At 39.5% G+C, this 14,472-nt stretch overlaps 1 protein-coding gene across 4 annotated transcripts in view; it reads right to left on the bottom strand.

The window, feature by feature from the left end:
* Window positions 1-3,005: 3,005 nt before the first annotated feature.
* WASHC3 (WASH complex subunit 3) overlaps window positions 3,006-14,472 on the bottom strand; it is a 58,698-nt gene continuing 47,231 nt past the window's right edge. For 3 of the 4 annotated variants that reach the window (XM_019961178.2, XM_019961176.2, XM_019961175.2), the window contains one exon: window positions 3,006-3,249. In XM_019961178.2, coding sequence (XP_019816737.1) covers window positions 3,165-3,249 — 85 coding nt within the window. In that variant the 3' untranslated portion in view covers window positions 3,006-3,164. Of the gene's footprint in view, window positions 3,250-3,350; window positions 3,613-14,472 lie in introns of those variants that run through there. The other variant, XM_019961177.2, reaches the window with a different exon arrangement.

Consider the following 14,472-nt stretch of genomic DNA (forward strand, 5'->3'; position numbering starts at 1 on the left):
ATATGATATCAAGTTATGAACCAGAGCTACCCATCATGAGCTAGGTGTCAGGTTCATCAAATCATAAGGTCAGATAGTAACAGTAACAATCCATTATTTGATGCAAATGATACATCTGGGATCAAGCCTGAGTAAGTCCAGAGGGCACATGTAAGTTACATACACAAGTAGCCTAGGTTCCCGTATCATTTACTTCTCATGCAGTGATGTATCTCCTTAACCTACTCCTGTGATCCATGGAGAATCCCCTATGGTCAGTTGTATCACTATTTATTGGTGCAATAATGTTTTGTAATAACCAAAAAAATCTTTGATACTCAACCATAAGCATTCATTATTGAGGTGTCAAGGGCCAGGTGAGAATTGGCTAGGGAGGTTTTCTGATCTTGACTGGGCTTTCTCACATCCTAGGATTAGCTGCTAAGTCACTAGAACGACTTAGTTCTGCTCCACGCATCTCTTTCTTCATCAGACTATCCGTCATGTTCCCATATCAGTGGCAAAAGCATGAGAGAAGGCAGACCAATCATTCAAGTATTTTTCAAGTTTTTGCTTGGATCAGATTTATTAACATTCTATTGACTCAAAGAAAATCACATGTCTAAGTTCAAAGTCTCAAGTGAGGCAGAATGTTCCACCCAGAAAGCAAAAGCAATGGAATTTTATGAGAAAGGGCATGGAGACAGGGAGAAGTGAAGAAGTAAGGCTACTGCTGAGGTGTTAAATACCAGATGGCAGAGAAGGAAAATGTGGGCCTTGTTCCTGGGTGGACCAGTTTGATATTTGGTGTGAGCCAAAAATGGCTGGTTTTCACACTTAGCCTCTCTCAGAGGTGGCTAGAAGGATTAGTGACTGGGAAAAAATCTTCCTACAGACACAGCTTCAGATAGCGTACTTGGGTCATTCATGGTGATGGAGAAAGACGTGGCTTGAGTTAAGGATAAATATAAATTTTTCTATAACATTTTTTTTTTTTTTACAGGGAAGTGTGTAGATTTTTGTATCATGGAATGTCAACAAAAGAGTATTCAGCTGAGGAGGCAAAGATAAGGTGGACAGGATGATTCTTTCAGTAGATTTCAGCCAGCCTTGCCCTTGACCACTTGAGGCTTGCACAACAAACCCATAAGTGAAGTAAGTGTGATGGCAGAGACAGAGGTTATGCATGAATGCAACAACTTGGGCTTTTTCTAAGGCTAATATAGTTATGTCACTATTGAATACGCGATCTGTCAGCAGTAGAGACCAGTGATTTTGTAACACTCCAGAAGATAAATTAGTCACTTGGGAGCAAGTTATTTGCATTAATTTTCTTCCATCTTGGAGGAGGAAGCAACTCTCTCCCATTGTAATTAATTTGTGTTCTTGTTTTCCCTTTCATCAGTCCCTCTGTCATCATTACTGATAGTCTACAGAATGCCTACTACCAACATGGTATCTTGCATTACTTCACCTCTGATCAAGAACTATTTTGTGGCAAATGAAGAGCACCATGAATTACTGGATCCATGATCCTAACATATGCAGCATTATCTAGAAGCAGTCAAAAAGGAACCACAAAATGAACTATTACTTAGACACCAGCTGCTTAGACACCAGCTTGGAGATGACAGCGTGCAGGGTTGGGGTGCTGTTTTTCAGGATGGGATACATGCACTGTTCCAAAAGCCAGTATGTGATTCCACATCCCCAACTGCTAGGATTCATGCAGCTAAGAGCCAAGGGGATAGAAAGAGGACTGGCCCTCCAGCATTCTCAGAGACCTACAGGCATAATGGTGCTTCCCACCCTTACCATCTTGGAGGTCACCAAGGTGGTCACCTTGATAAGGTGGCAAGGTGGTCACCTTACCACGGGATTGGAGGTTATTTCAGGGGAACAGGAAAAAGCTAGCACATTTCTATCAAGAAGCACAGTAAGATTTAAACAGAACTGCTGCCAACTGATCCTGCTGGACTGCTCATGTCTCTGGGGCAACAAGCAAAAAAAAAGGGGAGTTAATGTGTTGGTTAACAAGGAGCTAAAATTAAAACTACAAAATGAAACAAGGAAAATGTATCCGGAACTCATGCAATTCAGTGATTTGCCTGATTCCTGATGCTTCCATGCCTGGTGTGAACAGCAAACAGACAAATGTGGTAACTGTAGCTGAAAAGGGGCACAGTAACCAAGGCCCTAGATCTCTGAAAGGATGAAGGTCTGGGTCACTCTACTAGGCAGCTAAACTAGACCTGCTGAATTTCTGCAAGAGAGCAAGCAAAGTTTCTGGAAGAGAGCAAGCAAAGTCTCAAATTGGTAGTGCAGGAAGAGGATGATGAATATGAGTTTTGGTCTTTGGTTCAGTTGTAGCAACAGGAGCGATAGCTTGTCTCACTAATCCTCCTGGGTAGTCTTCAACAGACTGTGACTCGTCATCACTTTGAAGATATGGTGATGGGTAGACTTAACATGGGACTCAATTCTGAATAGGCAAGGGGTAGACAGCAGGAAACACTTCTTTTGTCCCACATCACATCCTTTTGTCAGCTTCTGCCATCAGCTCACTCTGAACCACATTGAAACTACCTACAATTTAATCTCTGATGACAAATATCTGAATTTGATGGTATATCTAACTAATGCACAAGCTGTGAAAAGCTTTACATGCTAATAAATACTACCAATAAGTTCCAGACCCACAATAAACGTGATATATAAGCTTCCAGTTGTCACAAAAAATTTCAATCCAGTATTACTTTCTGCCAGAAATTTAACAACTCTTATGATACAAGTGTACATAATACTTTTCATGCTAAAGTATTCACAAAAATTGAATCATTCACTTTGCCAAATTCACTTTTTTTTTTTTTTTTTTCTGCATTGAGTCTATTTTTGATCACTAACCTCACACTAACTTCATTCTACATGCTCCTTGCATCTCTGAAATACTCCATCTTGGTACTTTATTTAGGCTATTCTATTTCTCAGCAGGGACCTTTATTTTGGTAACAAGACATACTGCCAACTTATTATAAATGCTTTATTTATTTTTTAACACAGAGGAAGCTTGGTGGCAGATCTGTAGCCACTTGATGTTTTTATAACTAAGAATTACAGTTCAGGCTCTCTTATAGAATGTAAAGGTGCACTAACACATGTACATGTAATTGTTATGAAAATTAAGCTTAGTCACTAAAAGAAGATTCACTATCTGAACTTTCTTCTGTGTTTTTTTCACCTTCACCATCAGGCACTGGAGCATCTGGCCTCCTGAAAGAGAAGGAAAAAAAAAAAAAAGAAATTTAATGGTTTTTCTAGTTGAAAAAAAAATCACTTACTGTAAATTAGGTTCATCCTAGAATATTGCTGCTAATAAATCTGCCAAGGCTGCATACTTAACTGAGAGCCTCCTGCTCTCTACCACAGCATGCTTCTCACAGGCTTCTCCAGTACCATGGGGATTCAGTGCTATTCCTATACAGGCCATGGCACCACTTCCTCCTGCCAGTCCTTACACAGTGTGCTACTTCAGCACTTTCTGCTTCTCATTACCACGGAGACCCAATGACAGACAGAGATGTGATCTGGAGAGGCTGGCATGACCAGTGCTAAATCCTTGCAGCCTCCAAGTGTCTGTACGGTACAGAGAGAGGAAAGCTAGAAGTGGGAAAAAAAGAAAACTTTCATGTTCAGGAAAGCTGAAGGGAGTAATTTAAAAATGGAAGAGATTTCAAGAATGGCCAGTAAGAAAAACAGGCCATACAGAAATCTTGTGGGGGAGGAGAGTGACTGTTCAAAGGTGGTTCTTAATATCTGCTGAGTGTTTTCACTTATATGCTTTATCATCAGATAAACATAAGAAGAATTAGTTCATAAAAATAATGTCTTGAAGATTCCCTAGGCAGAAGATGATGTGAGAATGGTTAAACTCCAGCTTTGTATAGATGTGCTATAAAAAAAAACACAGGAAATTTATTGGTGTCATTAAAACAGTCAAATTGATAGGTTTCATAGTGTTTGTTAATAAATCATTTTAATCAATGTGGCAGCACAATCACTCAGCACCCATTCACTCTAACCAAAAAAGCAATTAAGCAAAGTATACCTGGGGGAAACTAAGAGGGAAAGGAAGACTAATACAGCTGCTCTGTTTTAGTAATTAAAAGCTACAAAACTTATTTTTCTCTCAGGCTCCTTAATTCTTAATAAGATTTAAGATACCAACAAACAAAACTCTTCTTTGCCACAAATATAATAATTATTGCTAAAATAAAATGTATAGTCTCCTACTTACTTGTTATTATGAATTATGTTATTAGTTATTATGAATTATGGCCGAATTCTGACTTAGTTTTTAATACCATGTCTGTCGTGCTATGAAACAGAAGAAATGCTGGCATTGCTCCCTAGCAATGGGTCAAACATAAACCCCTTTGCTCTACTGTACAATTTTAGATTATGGGGGGGTGGTCCTAAGATGGTCGAGGAATAGGACAGGGAGACCACTTTCTCCCCCACAAATTCATTGAAAGATAAGTTGAATGCTGAGCAAATTCCACAAAACAACTTCTGAACATTGGCAGAGGACACCAGGCAGCCAGAAAGGCAGCCCATTGTCTTTGAAAGGAGGTAGGACAAAAGATAAAAGATAAAAAGAGAGACAAAGAGTGAGGGATGGAGACCCATTCTGGGGAGGGAGTCCTAAAAGAGAAGTTTCCAAACATCAGGAAACCCTCTCACTGGCGGGTCTGTGGGGAGTTTTGGAATCTCAGAGGGCAACATAACTGGGAGGAAAAATAAATAAATAAAACCCACAGATTACGTGCCTAACCGCAACTCCCAGCAGAGAAGTAGCCCAGATACTCGTATCTACCACCAGCAAGGCGGGGCTAAACGGGAGGCACGGGCTGCACTGTTTAGGGTAGGGACTGAGCCCGAATGCCCTGAGGGCAATCTGAGGGAGCTAACATGAGACAGCAACGCAAACGTGTGATAGCCAGAGAGAGAGAAGAGAGAAGAGAGAAGAGACAGAGAGAGAGAGAGAGAGAGAGAGAGAGAGAGAACTTTCCCGTGAAAAGCTCTAACCTAAAGCACTGCCAGCCTGCTCACAGAACAAAGGACTGAGCTAATACCACAGGAGAGCTAGCCGGCTTTGGACTGGCCCATTTTGTTCTGGAGGCAGGGAGGCAGGCGGGCAATAGCCAGAACCAGAAAGGGGCAATCTCCGCCCCAGAGACAGCATCCTATACCAAACTGTGAGCCGGCTCCCAGTTGCTAACCAAGTCTTCCTGGAATCCTGGACGATTGACATCCGCCAGGAAGACTGCAGCCAGAGATCAATTCCCCAGAGGAGACACACACACAGCACTCGTGAGACGGTGCTCCCGCTGTGCATCCAGGAAACCCAGAGGCTGGGACAGGGGAGGTGATAAGATGCCCCACCCCACCTGGGGAGAGTGCGCTCGCCAAGCACCTGGTCGCCTGAGCTGCTCAGACCTAGGAAAGGCACAAAACGCAGGCCCAACCGACTCTGCGCCTTTGTGGAATACAGGAGAACCTGAACCTGAGCGGCTTAGACCTGGGAAGTGCATGCAACCCAGGGCCCACTTTAGACAGTTCGCCTGCAGAGCAACCTGGAGCCTGAGCAGTGTAGACTGGGAAAGCACACACGCCATGAGCAGGGGCAAACCCAGTGTGGCCCTGACAATGCGAGCACTCCCCACACACGCCAGTGATATTTATTTGCAGTGTTCCTCCCTCCCCACAGCATGACTGAACAAGTGAGCCTAAATAAGTGATCACCACCGCCCCCTTGTGTCAGGGTGGAAATTAGACACCGGAGACTTGCAAACAGAAGAAGCCAAAATAAACAGAGGGAACCTCTTTGGAAGTGACAGGTGCAACAGATTAAAATCCTGTAGTTAGCACTGACTACATTGGAAGGGACTTATAGACCTTGAGAAGTATAAGTTGGAACAAGGAACTATCTGAAACTGAACTGACCCCACACTGCCTGCAACAGCTCCAGAGAAATTCCTATATTTTTCTATTATCATTTTTTTAATTAAAAAAATTTTAAGTCCTTTATTACTCCGTTAATTTTCATTTTTACAACCTACTATTACCTTGCAAGAAAAAAAGACCCTATTTTTAAAGCAAATTTCATCTATTTTTTAATACAATTTTTGTGATTTTGTTTTTTTAATATTGTATTTTTGAGAGTCTAACCTCTACTCTACATTTTTAATTTTTGCTTTTCGGTATTTATCATCAATTTTGTACCATTAAGAATCCAATCTTCAGTACCCATTTTTACTTAGGAGTGTGATTACTGGCTTGATTGCCCTCTCCCCCTTTTGACTCTTTTTATCCCCTAGGTCACCTCTATCTCCTCCCTCTCCCCTTCTCTTCTCGCTTAACTCTGTGAATTTCTTTGGGTATTGCGGGCTGTGGAGAACACTTAGGGAACTGATTACTGGCTAGGTCTGTCTCTCTCCTTTTGACCCCCTCTCTTCTCATCCTGTTCATCTCTATCTCCTTCCTCCTCTTCTCTATATAACTCCGTAAACCTCTCTGGGTGTTCCAGGCGGTGGAGAGCACATAGGGATTTGATTACTGGCTAGATTGCTCTCTCCCCTTTGATTCCCCTCTCCTCCTCCTGGTCACCTTTATCTTCCTCCTCCCTCTTCTCTTTTCCACGTAACTCAGTGAACCTTTCTGGGTGTCCCTCACTGTGGAGAATCTTTTCTACATTAACCTAGATGTTTTATCAACAGTGCTTATGAATGGAGAAGTCTTGAGGCTACTATAAGAATAAGACTGAAAACAAGAGGCAGGAGCTTAAACCCAAAACCTAAGAACACCAGAGAACTCCTGACTCCATGGAACATTGATATATAAGAGCTCATCCAAAAGCCTCCATACCTACACTGAAACCAAGCTGCACCCAAGAACCAACAAGTTCCAGAGCAACAAGACATACCACGCAAATTCTCCAGCAACACAGGAACATAGCCCTGAGCTTTAATATACAGGCTGCCGAAGGCCACACCAAACGCAAGACATCTCAAAACTCACTACTGGACACTTCATTGCACTCCAGAGAGAAGAAATCCAGCTCCACCCACCAGAACACTGACACAAGCTTCCCTAACCAGGAAACCTTGACAAGCCACTCGTCCAACCCCACACACAGGAGAAACCTCCACAATAAACAAGAACCACGAACTGTGAGAATACAGAAAGACCACCCCAAACACAGCAATCTAAACAAGGCAGAGAAATACTCAGCAGGTAAAGGAACATGATAAATGCCCGCTGAATCAAACAAAAGAGGAGGAGATAGGGAGTCTACCTGAAAAAGAATTCAGAATAATGATAGTAAAAATGATCCAAAATCTTGAAAACAAAATGGAGTTACAGATAAATAGCCTGGAGACAAGGATTGAGAAGATGCAAGAAATGTTTAACAAGGACCTAGAAGAAATAAAAATGAGTCAATCAATAATGAATAATGCAATAAATGAGATCAAAAACACTCTGGAGGGAACCAACAGTAGAATAATTGAGGCAGAAGATAGGTTAAGTGAGGTGGAAGATACAATGGTGGAAATAAATGAAGCAGAGAGGAAAAAAGAAAAAAGAATTAAAAGAAATGAGGACAACCTCAGAGACCTCTGGGACAATGTCAAACGCCCCAACATTTGAATCATAGGAGTCCCAGAAGAAGAAGACAAAAAGAAAGACCATGAGAAAATACTTGAGATAGTAGTTGAAAACTTCCCTACAATGGGGAAGGAAATAGCCACCCAAGTCCAAGAAACCCAGAGAGTCCCAAACAGGATAAACCCAAGGCGAATCACCCCAAGAAACATATTAATCAAATTAACAAAGATCAAATACAAAGAACAAATACTAAAAGCAGCAAGGGAAAAACAATAAATAACACACAAAGGGATTGCCATAAGGATAACAGCTAATCTTTCAACAGAAACTCTTCAGGCCAGGAGGGAATGGCAGGACATACTTAAAGTGATGAAAGTGAAAAACCTACAGCCCAGATTACTGTACCCTGCAAGGATCTCACTCAAATATGAAGGAGGAATCAAAAGCTTTACAGACAAGCAAAAGCTGAGAGAATTCAGCACCACCAAACCAGCTCTGCAACAAATGCTAAAGGATCTTCTCTAGACAGGAAACACAAAAAGGGTGTATAAACTCAAACCCAAAACAATAAAGTAAATGGCAACGGGATCATACTTATCAATAATTACCTTAAATGTAAATGGGTTGAATGCCCCAACCAAAAGACAAAGACTGGCTGATGGATACAAAAACAAGACCCCTATATATGCTGTCTACAAGAGATCCACCTCAAAACAAGGGACACATACAGACTGAAAGTGAAGGGCTGGAAAAAGATATTCATGCAAATGGAGACCAAAAGAAAGCAGGAGTAGCAATACTCATATCAGATAAAATAGACTTTGAAGTAAACTCTGTGAAAGAAGACAAAGAAGGACCCTACATAATGATCAAAGGATCAATCCAAGAAGAAGATATAACAATTATAAATATATATGCACCCAACAAAGGAGCACCACAATATGTAAGGCAAACGCTAACAAGTATGAAAGGGGAAATTAACAGTAACACAATAATAGTGGGAGACTTTAATACCCCACTCACATCTATGGATAGATCAACTAAACAAAATTAGCAAGGGAACACAAACTTTAAATGATACAGTAGACCAGTTAGACCTAATATCTATAGGACATTTCACCCCAAAACAATGAATTTCACCTTTTTCTCAAGTGCACACAGAACCTTCTCCAGAACAGGTCACATCCTGGGCCATAAATCTAGCCTTGGTAAACTGAAAAAAACTGAAATCATTCCAAGCATCTTATCTGATCACAATGCAGAAGATTAGATGTCAAGTACAGAGAAAAAACTGTTAAAAATTCCAACACATGGAGGCTATCCAATATGCTTCTGAATAACCAACAAATCACAGAAGAAATAAAAAAAGAAATCAAAATCTGTATAGAAATGAATGAAATTGAAAACACAATAACCCAAAACCTATGGGACTCAGTAAAAGCAGTGCTAAGGGGAAGGTTCATAGCAATACAAGCTTACCTCAGGAAATAAGAAAAAAGTCAAATAAATAACCTAACTCTAAACCTAAAGCAACTAGAAAGGGAAGAAATGAAGAACCCCAGGGTTAGCAGAGGGAAAGAAATCATAAAAATTAGGGCAGAAATAAATGCAAAAGAAGCAAAAGAGACCATAGCAAAAATCACCAAAGCCAAAAGCTGGTTCTTTGAGAAGATAAATAAAATAGACAAACCATTAGCCAGACTCATCAAGAAACAAAGGGAGTAGAATCAGATCAACAAAATTAGAAATGAAAATGGAGAGATCACAACAGACAACAATGAAAGACAAAGGATCATAAGAGACTACTATCAGCAACTATATGCCAATAAAATGGACAACTTGGAAGTAATGGACACATTCTTAGAAAAGTATAACTTTCCAAAACTGAACCAGGAAGAAACAGAAAATCTTAACAGACGCATCATAAGCACAGAAATTGAAACTGTAATCAGACATCTTCCAGCAAACAAAAGCCCAGGACCAGACAGCTTCACAGCTGAATTCTACCAAAAATTTAGAAAAGAGCTAACACCTATCCTACTCACACTCTTCCAGAAAATTGCAGAGGAAGGTAAACTTCCAAACTCACTCCATGAGTCCACCATCACCCTAATACCAAAATCAGAAAAAGATGCCACAAAAAAAGAAAACTACAGGCCAATATCACTGATAAACATAGATGCAAAAATCCTTAACAAAATCCTAGCAAACAGAATCCAACAACATATTAAAAAGATCATACATCATGCCCAAGTGGGCTTGATCCCAGGAATGCAAGGATTCTTTAATATCCGCAAATCAATGTAAAACACCACATCAACAAATTGAAAGATAAAAACCATATGATTATCTCAATAGATGCAGAGAAAGCCTTTGACAAAATTTAACATCCATTTATGATAAAAACCCTCCAGAAAGCAGGAATAGAAGGAACATCATTTCAGTTCAGTTCAATTCAATCGCTCACTCGTGTCCGACTCTTTGTGACCCCATGAATCACAGCATGCCAGGCCTCCCTGTCTATCACCAACTCCCGGAGTTTATCCAAACTCATGTCCATCGAGTTGGTGATGCCATCCCTCAACACAATAAAAGCTATATATGACAAACCCACAGCAAACCCATTATCCTCAATGGTGAAAAATTCAAAGCATTTCCTCTAAAGTCAGGAACAAGACAAGGGTGCCCACTTTCACCACTACTATTCAACATAGTTTTGGAAGTTTTAGCCATAGCAATCAGAGAAGAAACAGAAATAAAAGGAATCCAGATTGGAAAAGAAGAAGTAAAACTCTCACTGTTTGCAGATGACATGATCCTCTACATAGAAAACCCTCAAGACTCTACCAGAAAATTACTAGAGCTAATCAATGAATACAGTAAAGTTGCAGGATATAAAATTAACACACAGAAATTCCTTGCATTCCTATACACTAACAACGAGAAAACAGAGAAACTAAGGAAACAATTCCATTCACCATTGCAACAAAAAGAATAAAATACTCGAGAATATATCTACCTAAAGAAACAAAAGACCTATATATAGAAAACTATAAAACACTGATGAAAGAAGTCAAAGACGACACAAATAGATGGAGAAATATACCATGTTCATGGATTGGAAGAATCAATATAGTGAAAATGAGTATACTACCCAAAGGAATCTATAGATTCAATGCAATCCCTATCAAGCTACCAACAGTTTTTTTCCACAGAACCAGAACAAATAATTTCACAATTTGTATGAAAATATGGACCTAGAGGAATCAACACTATGGTACTGGCACAAAGACAGAAATATAGATTAATGGAACAAAATAGAAAGCCCAGAGATAAATCCACGCACCTATGGACACCTTGTCTTTGACAAAGAAGGCCAAGAATATATAATGGAGAAAAGACAATCTCTTGAACAAGTGGTGCTGGGAAAACTGGTCAACCACTTGTAAAAGAATGAAATGAGAACACTTTCTAACACCATACACAAAAATAAACTCAAAATGGATTAAAGATCTCAACGTAAGACCAGAAACTATAAAACTCCTTGAGGAAAACATAGGCAAGACACTCTGCGACATAAATCACAGCAGGATTCTCTATGACCCACTTTCCAGAGTAATGGAAATAAAAGCAAAATTAAATGGGACCTAATTAAACTTAAAAGCTTTTGCACAACGAAGGAAACTATAAGCAAGGTGAAAAGACAGCCTTCAGAATTGGAGAAAATAATAGCAAACAAAGCAACTGACAAAAAAGTAATCTCAAAAATGTATAAGCAGCTCCTGCAGCTCAATTCCAGAAAAATAAACGACCCAATCAAAAAATGGGCAAATGAACCAAACAGACATTTCTCTAAAGAAGACATAGAGATGGTTAACAAACACATGAAAAGATGCTCAACATCACTTATTATCAGAGAAATGCAAATCAAAACCACAATGAGGTACCATCTCACTCACACTGGTCAGAATGGCTGGTATCCAAAAGTCTACAAGCAATAAATGCTGGAGAGGGTGTGGAGAAAAGGGAACCCTGTTACACAGTTGGTGGGAATGCAAACTAGTACGGCCACTATGGAGAACAGTGTGGAGATTCCTTAAAAAACTGGAACTAGAACTGCCTTATGACCCAGCAATCCCACTACTGGGCATACACACCGAGGAAACAAGAATTGAAAGAGACATGTGTACTTCAATGTTCATCGCAGCACTGTTTATAATAGCCAGGACATGGAAGTAACCTAGGTGTCCATCAGCAGACAAATGGTTAAGAAAGTTGTGGTACATAAACACAAGGGAATATTACTCAGCCATTAAAAAGAATACATTTGAATCAGTTCTAATGAGGTGGATGAAACTGGAGCCTATTATACAGAGTGAAGTAAGTCAGAAAGAAAAACACCAATACAGTATACTAATATGCATATATATGGAATTTATAAAGATGATAATGATGACTCTATATGCAAGACAGCAAAGGAGACACAGTTGTATAGAACAGTCTTTTGGATTCTGTGGGAGAAGGCGAGGGTGGGATGATTTGAGAGAATAGCACTGAAACATGTATATTATTATATGTGGAACAGATTACCAGTCCAGGTTTGATGCATGAGACAGGGTGCTCTGGGCTAGTGCACTGGGATGACCCTGAGGGATGGGATGGGAAGGGAGGTGGGAAGGGGGTTCAGGATGGGGAACACATGTACACCCATGGGTGATTCATGTCAATGTATGGCAAAACCACTACAATACTGTAAAGTAATTAGCCTCCAATTAAAATAAATAAATTAAAAAAAATTTTAGATTATGCCCATGAGGAAGTCACATGTACTCAGTATAATAAAGTGTTAGAGCTAAGTACAGTATTTAGTGGTTTTGACTGATGCTCCACTGCCTAAAATGCTAACATGGGAACAGGCTTCATTATTCTCCACAGAAGCAAGAACTCTATTAGTAGTGGGTATAAATACTGGGTTAAAATCTTAGCCTTGCTATGTAGTTTCTGAGCAACTTTGGGGAAGCTATTTAACTAGACTGTGTACCCAACTGACTGACTGGATTGTTGTGAATATTAGGATGAATTACTAACTGCAAAATACACTAAACAATACGTGGCACATTGTTGTTGTTCAGTCACTCGGTGGTGCCTCGACTCTCTGTGACTCCATGAACTGTAGCATGCTAGGCTTCCCTGTCCTTCAACATCTCCCAGAATTTGCTCAAACTCATGTCTATTGAGAGGGTGATGCCATCCAACCATCTCGTCCTCTTCTCCTCTTGCCTTCAGTCTTTCTCAGCATCAGAGTCTTTTCCAATGAATTGGCTCTTTGCATCAGGTGGCTGAAGTATTGGAGCTTCAGCTTCAGCATCAGTCCTTCCAATGAATATTCAGGACTGATTCCCTTTAGGATTGACTGGTTTGATCTCCGTGCAGTCCAAGGGACTCTCAAGAGTCTTCTCCAACACCACAGTTCAAAAGCATCAATTCTTCAGTGCTCAGCCTTTTTTATTGTTCAACTCTCACACCTGTACATGACTACTGCAAAAACCATAGCTTTGACTATACTGACCTTTGTCAGCAGAGTGATGTCTCTGCTTTTTAATACGCTGTCAAGATTTGTCATGTGGCACATAGTAGGTATATTAAATAATGGCTATCTATTATTATGATTATAATTCTCATTGTTACCATGTACCTACTACTTGGTCAAGAAAGTTTTTAGGTGCTGCAGGTACAGAAACAAATAGTAAGTAGTTGCTGCTCTGAAGTTGATAATTTAGTGGGGGAGACAGAAATAAACAAACTATTCTTATACAGTGTGATACACAAAATATAGTTGTACTAACTACACTTGTTTGAAAGGAAAAGGTAATTCATTCTACTAGCGTTAGTCACAGAAAACTCAAGAAAGGTCAATACACTTGTGAAGGATGTTGGGATAGGCATGAATTTGTCAGGAACAGAAAATGTGGGAATACGTGGGGATGAGAGCATTCTGAATAAAGAAAAAAACAGGGATGGTGCAGCACAGTGCATTTGGGACCTATAAATCTTTTGGTAGCTAGGGTGTAGGAAAGTAACTGGGGTAAAACAGTAGATGAGATTAGGTCATTTGGTAGGGACAACAGGTGGAGAGTGGAGAGAAGTTATATGAAATGTCAGCTTTCAGTGAAATTACACAACTAAGTTTAGAAATTTTAAGAAGTCATTTTTTAAAAAATTTAAGTATGGTTGGTGTACGTAATTATATAAGTCACAGGTGTACAATGCAGTGATTCATAATTTTTAAAGGTAATATTCTATTTATAGTCATAAAATATTGGCTATATACTCTGTGCTGTACAATATATCCTTGTAACTTACTTATATTATACATAAGTTTGAACCTTTTAATCCCCTCTCGATATTGCCCCTCCCCACCTCTCTCCCCCAACTGGTAACCACTAGTTTGCTCTCTATATCTGTGAGTTTGCATCTTTTTTGTTATACTCAGTAGTTTGTTGATTTTTTTCAGATTCCACACGTATAAGTGCTGTCATACAGTATTTGTCTTTCTCTGCCTGACTTGCTTCACTTAGCATAATACCCTCCAAGTCCATCCAAATGGCAAAACTTCATTCTTCTGTATGGTTGAATAATATTCTATTGGATATATATACCTATATATATATATATATATATATATATATATAAAACCATTCATCTGCTGATGGACACTTAAGAAGTCATTTATTTTTTTAATTGAGATATAATTCACATACCATAAAATTCACCATTTAAAATTGTACAAATTAGAGTTTTTTTTTTAGTATATTCACAAGGTTGTAC

Source organism: Bos indicus, chromosome 5 (genome assembly GCF_029378745.1).
Source record: "Bos indicus isolate NIAB-ARS_2022 breed Sahiwal x Tharparkar chromosome 5, NIAB-ARS_B.indTharparkar_mat_pri_1.0, whole genome shotgun sequence".
NCBI classification, from domain to species: domain Eukaryota; kingdom Metazoa; phylum Chordata; class Mammalia; order Artiodactyla; family Bovidae; genus Bos; species Bos indicus.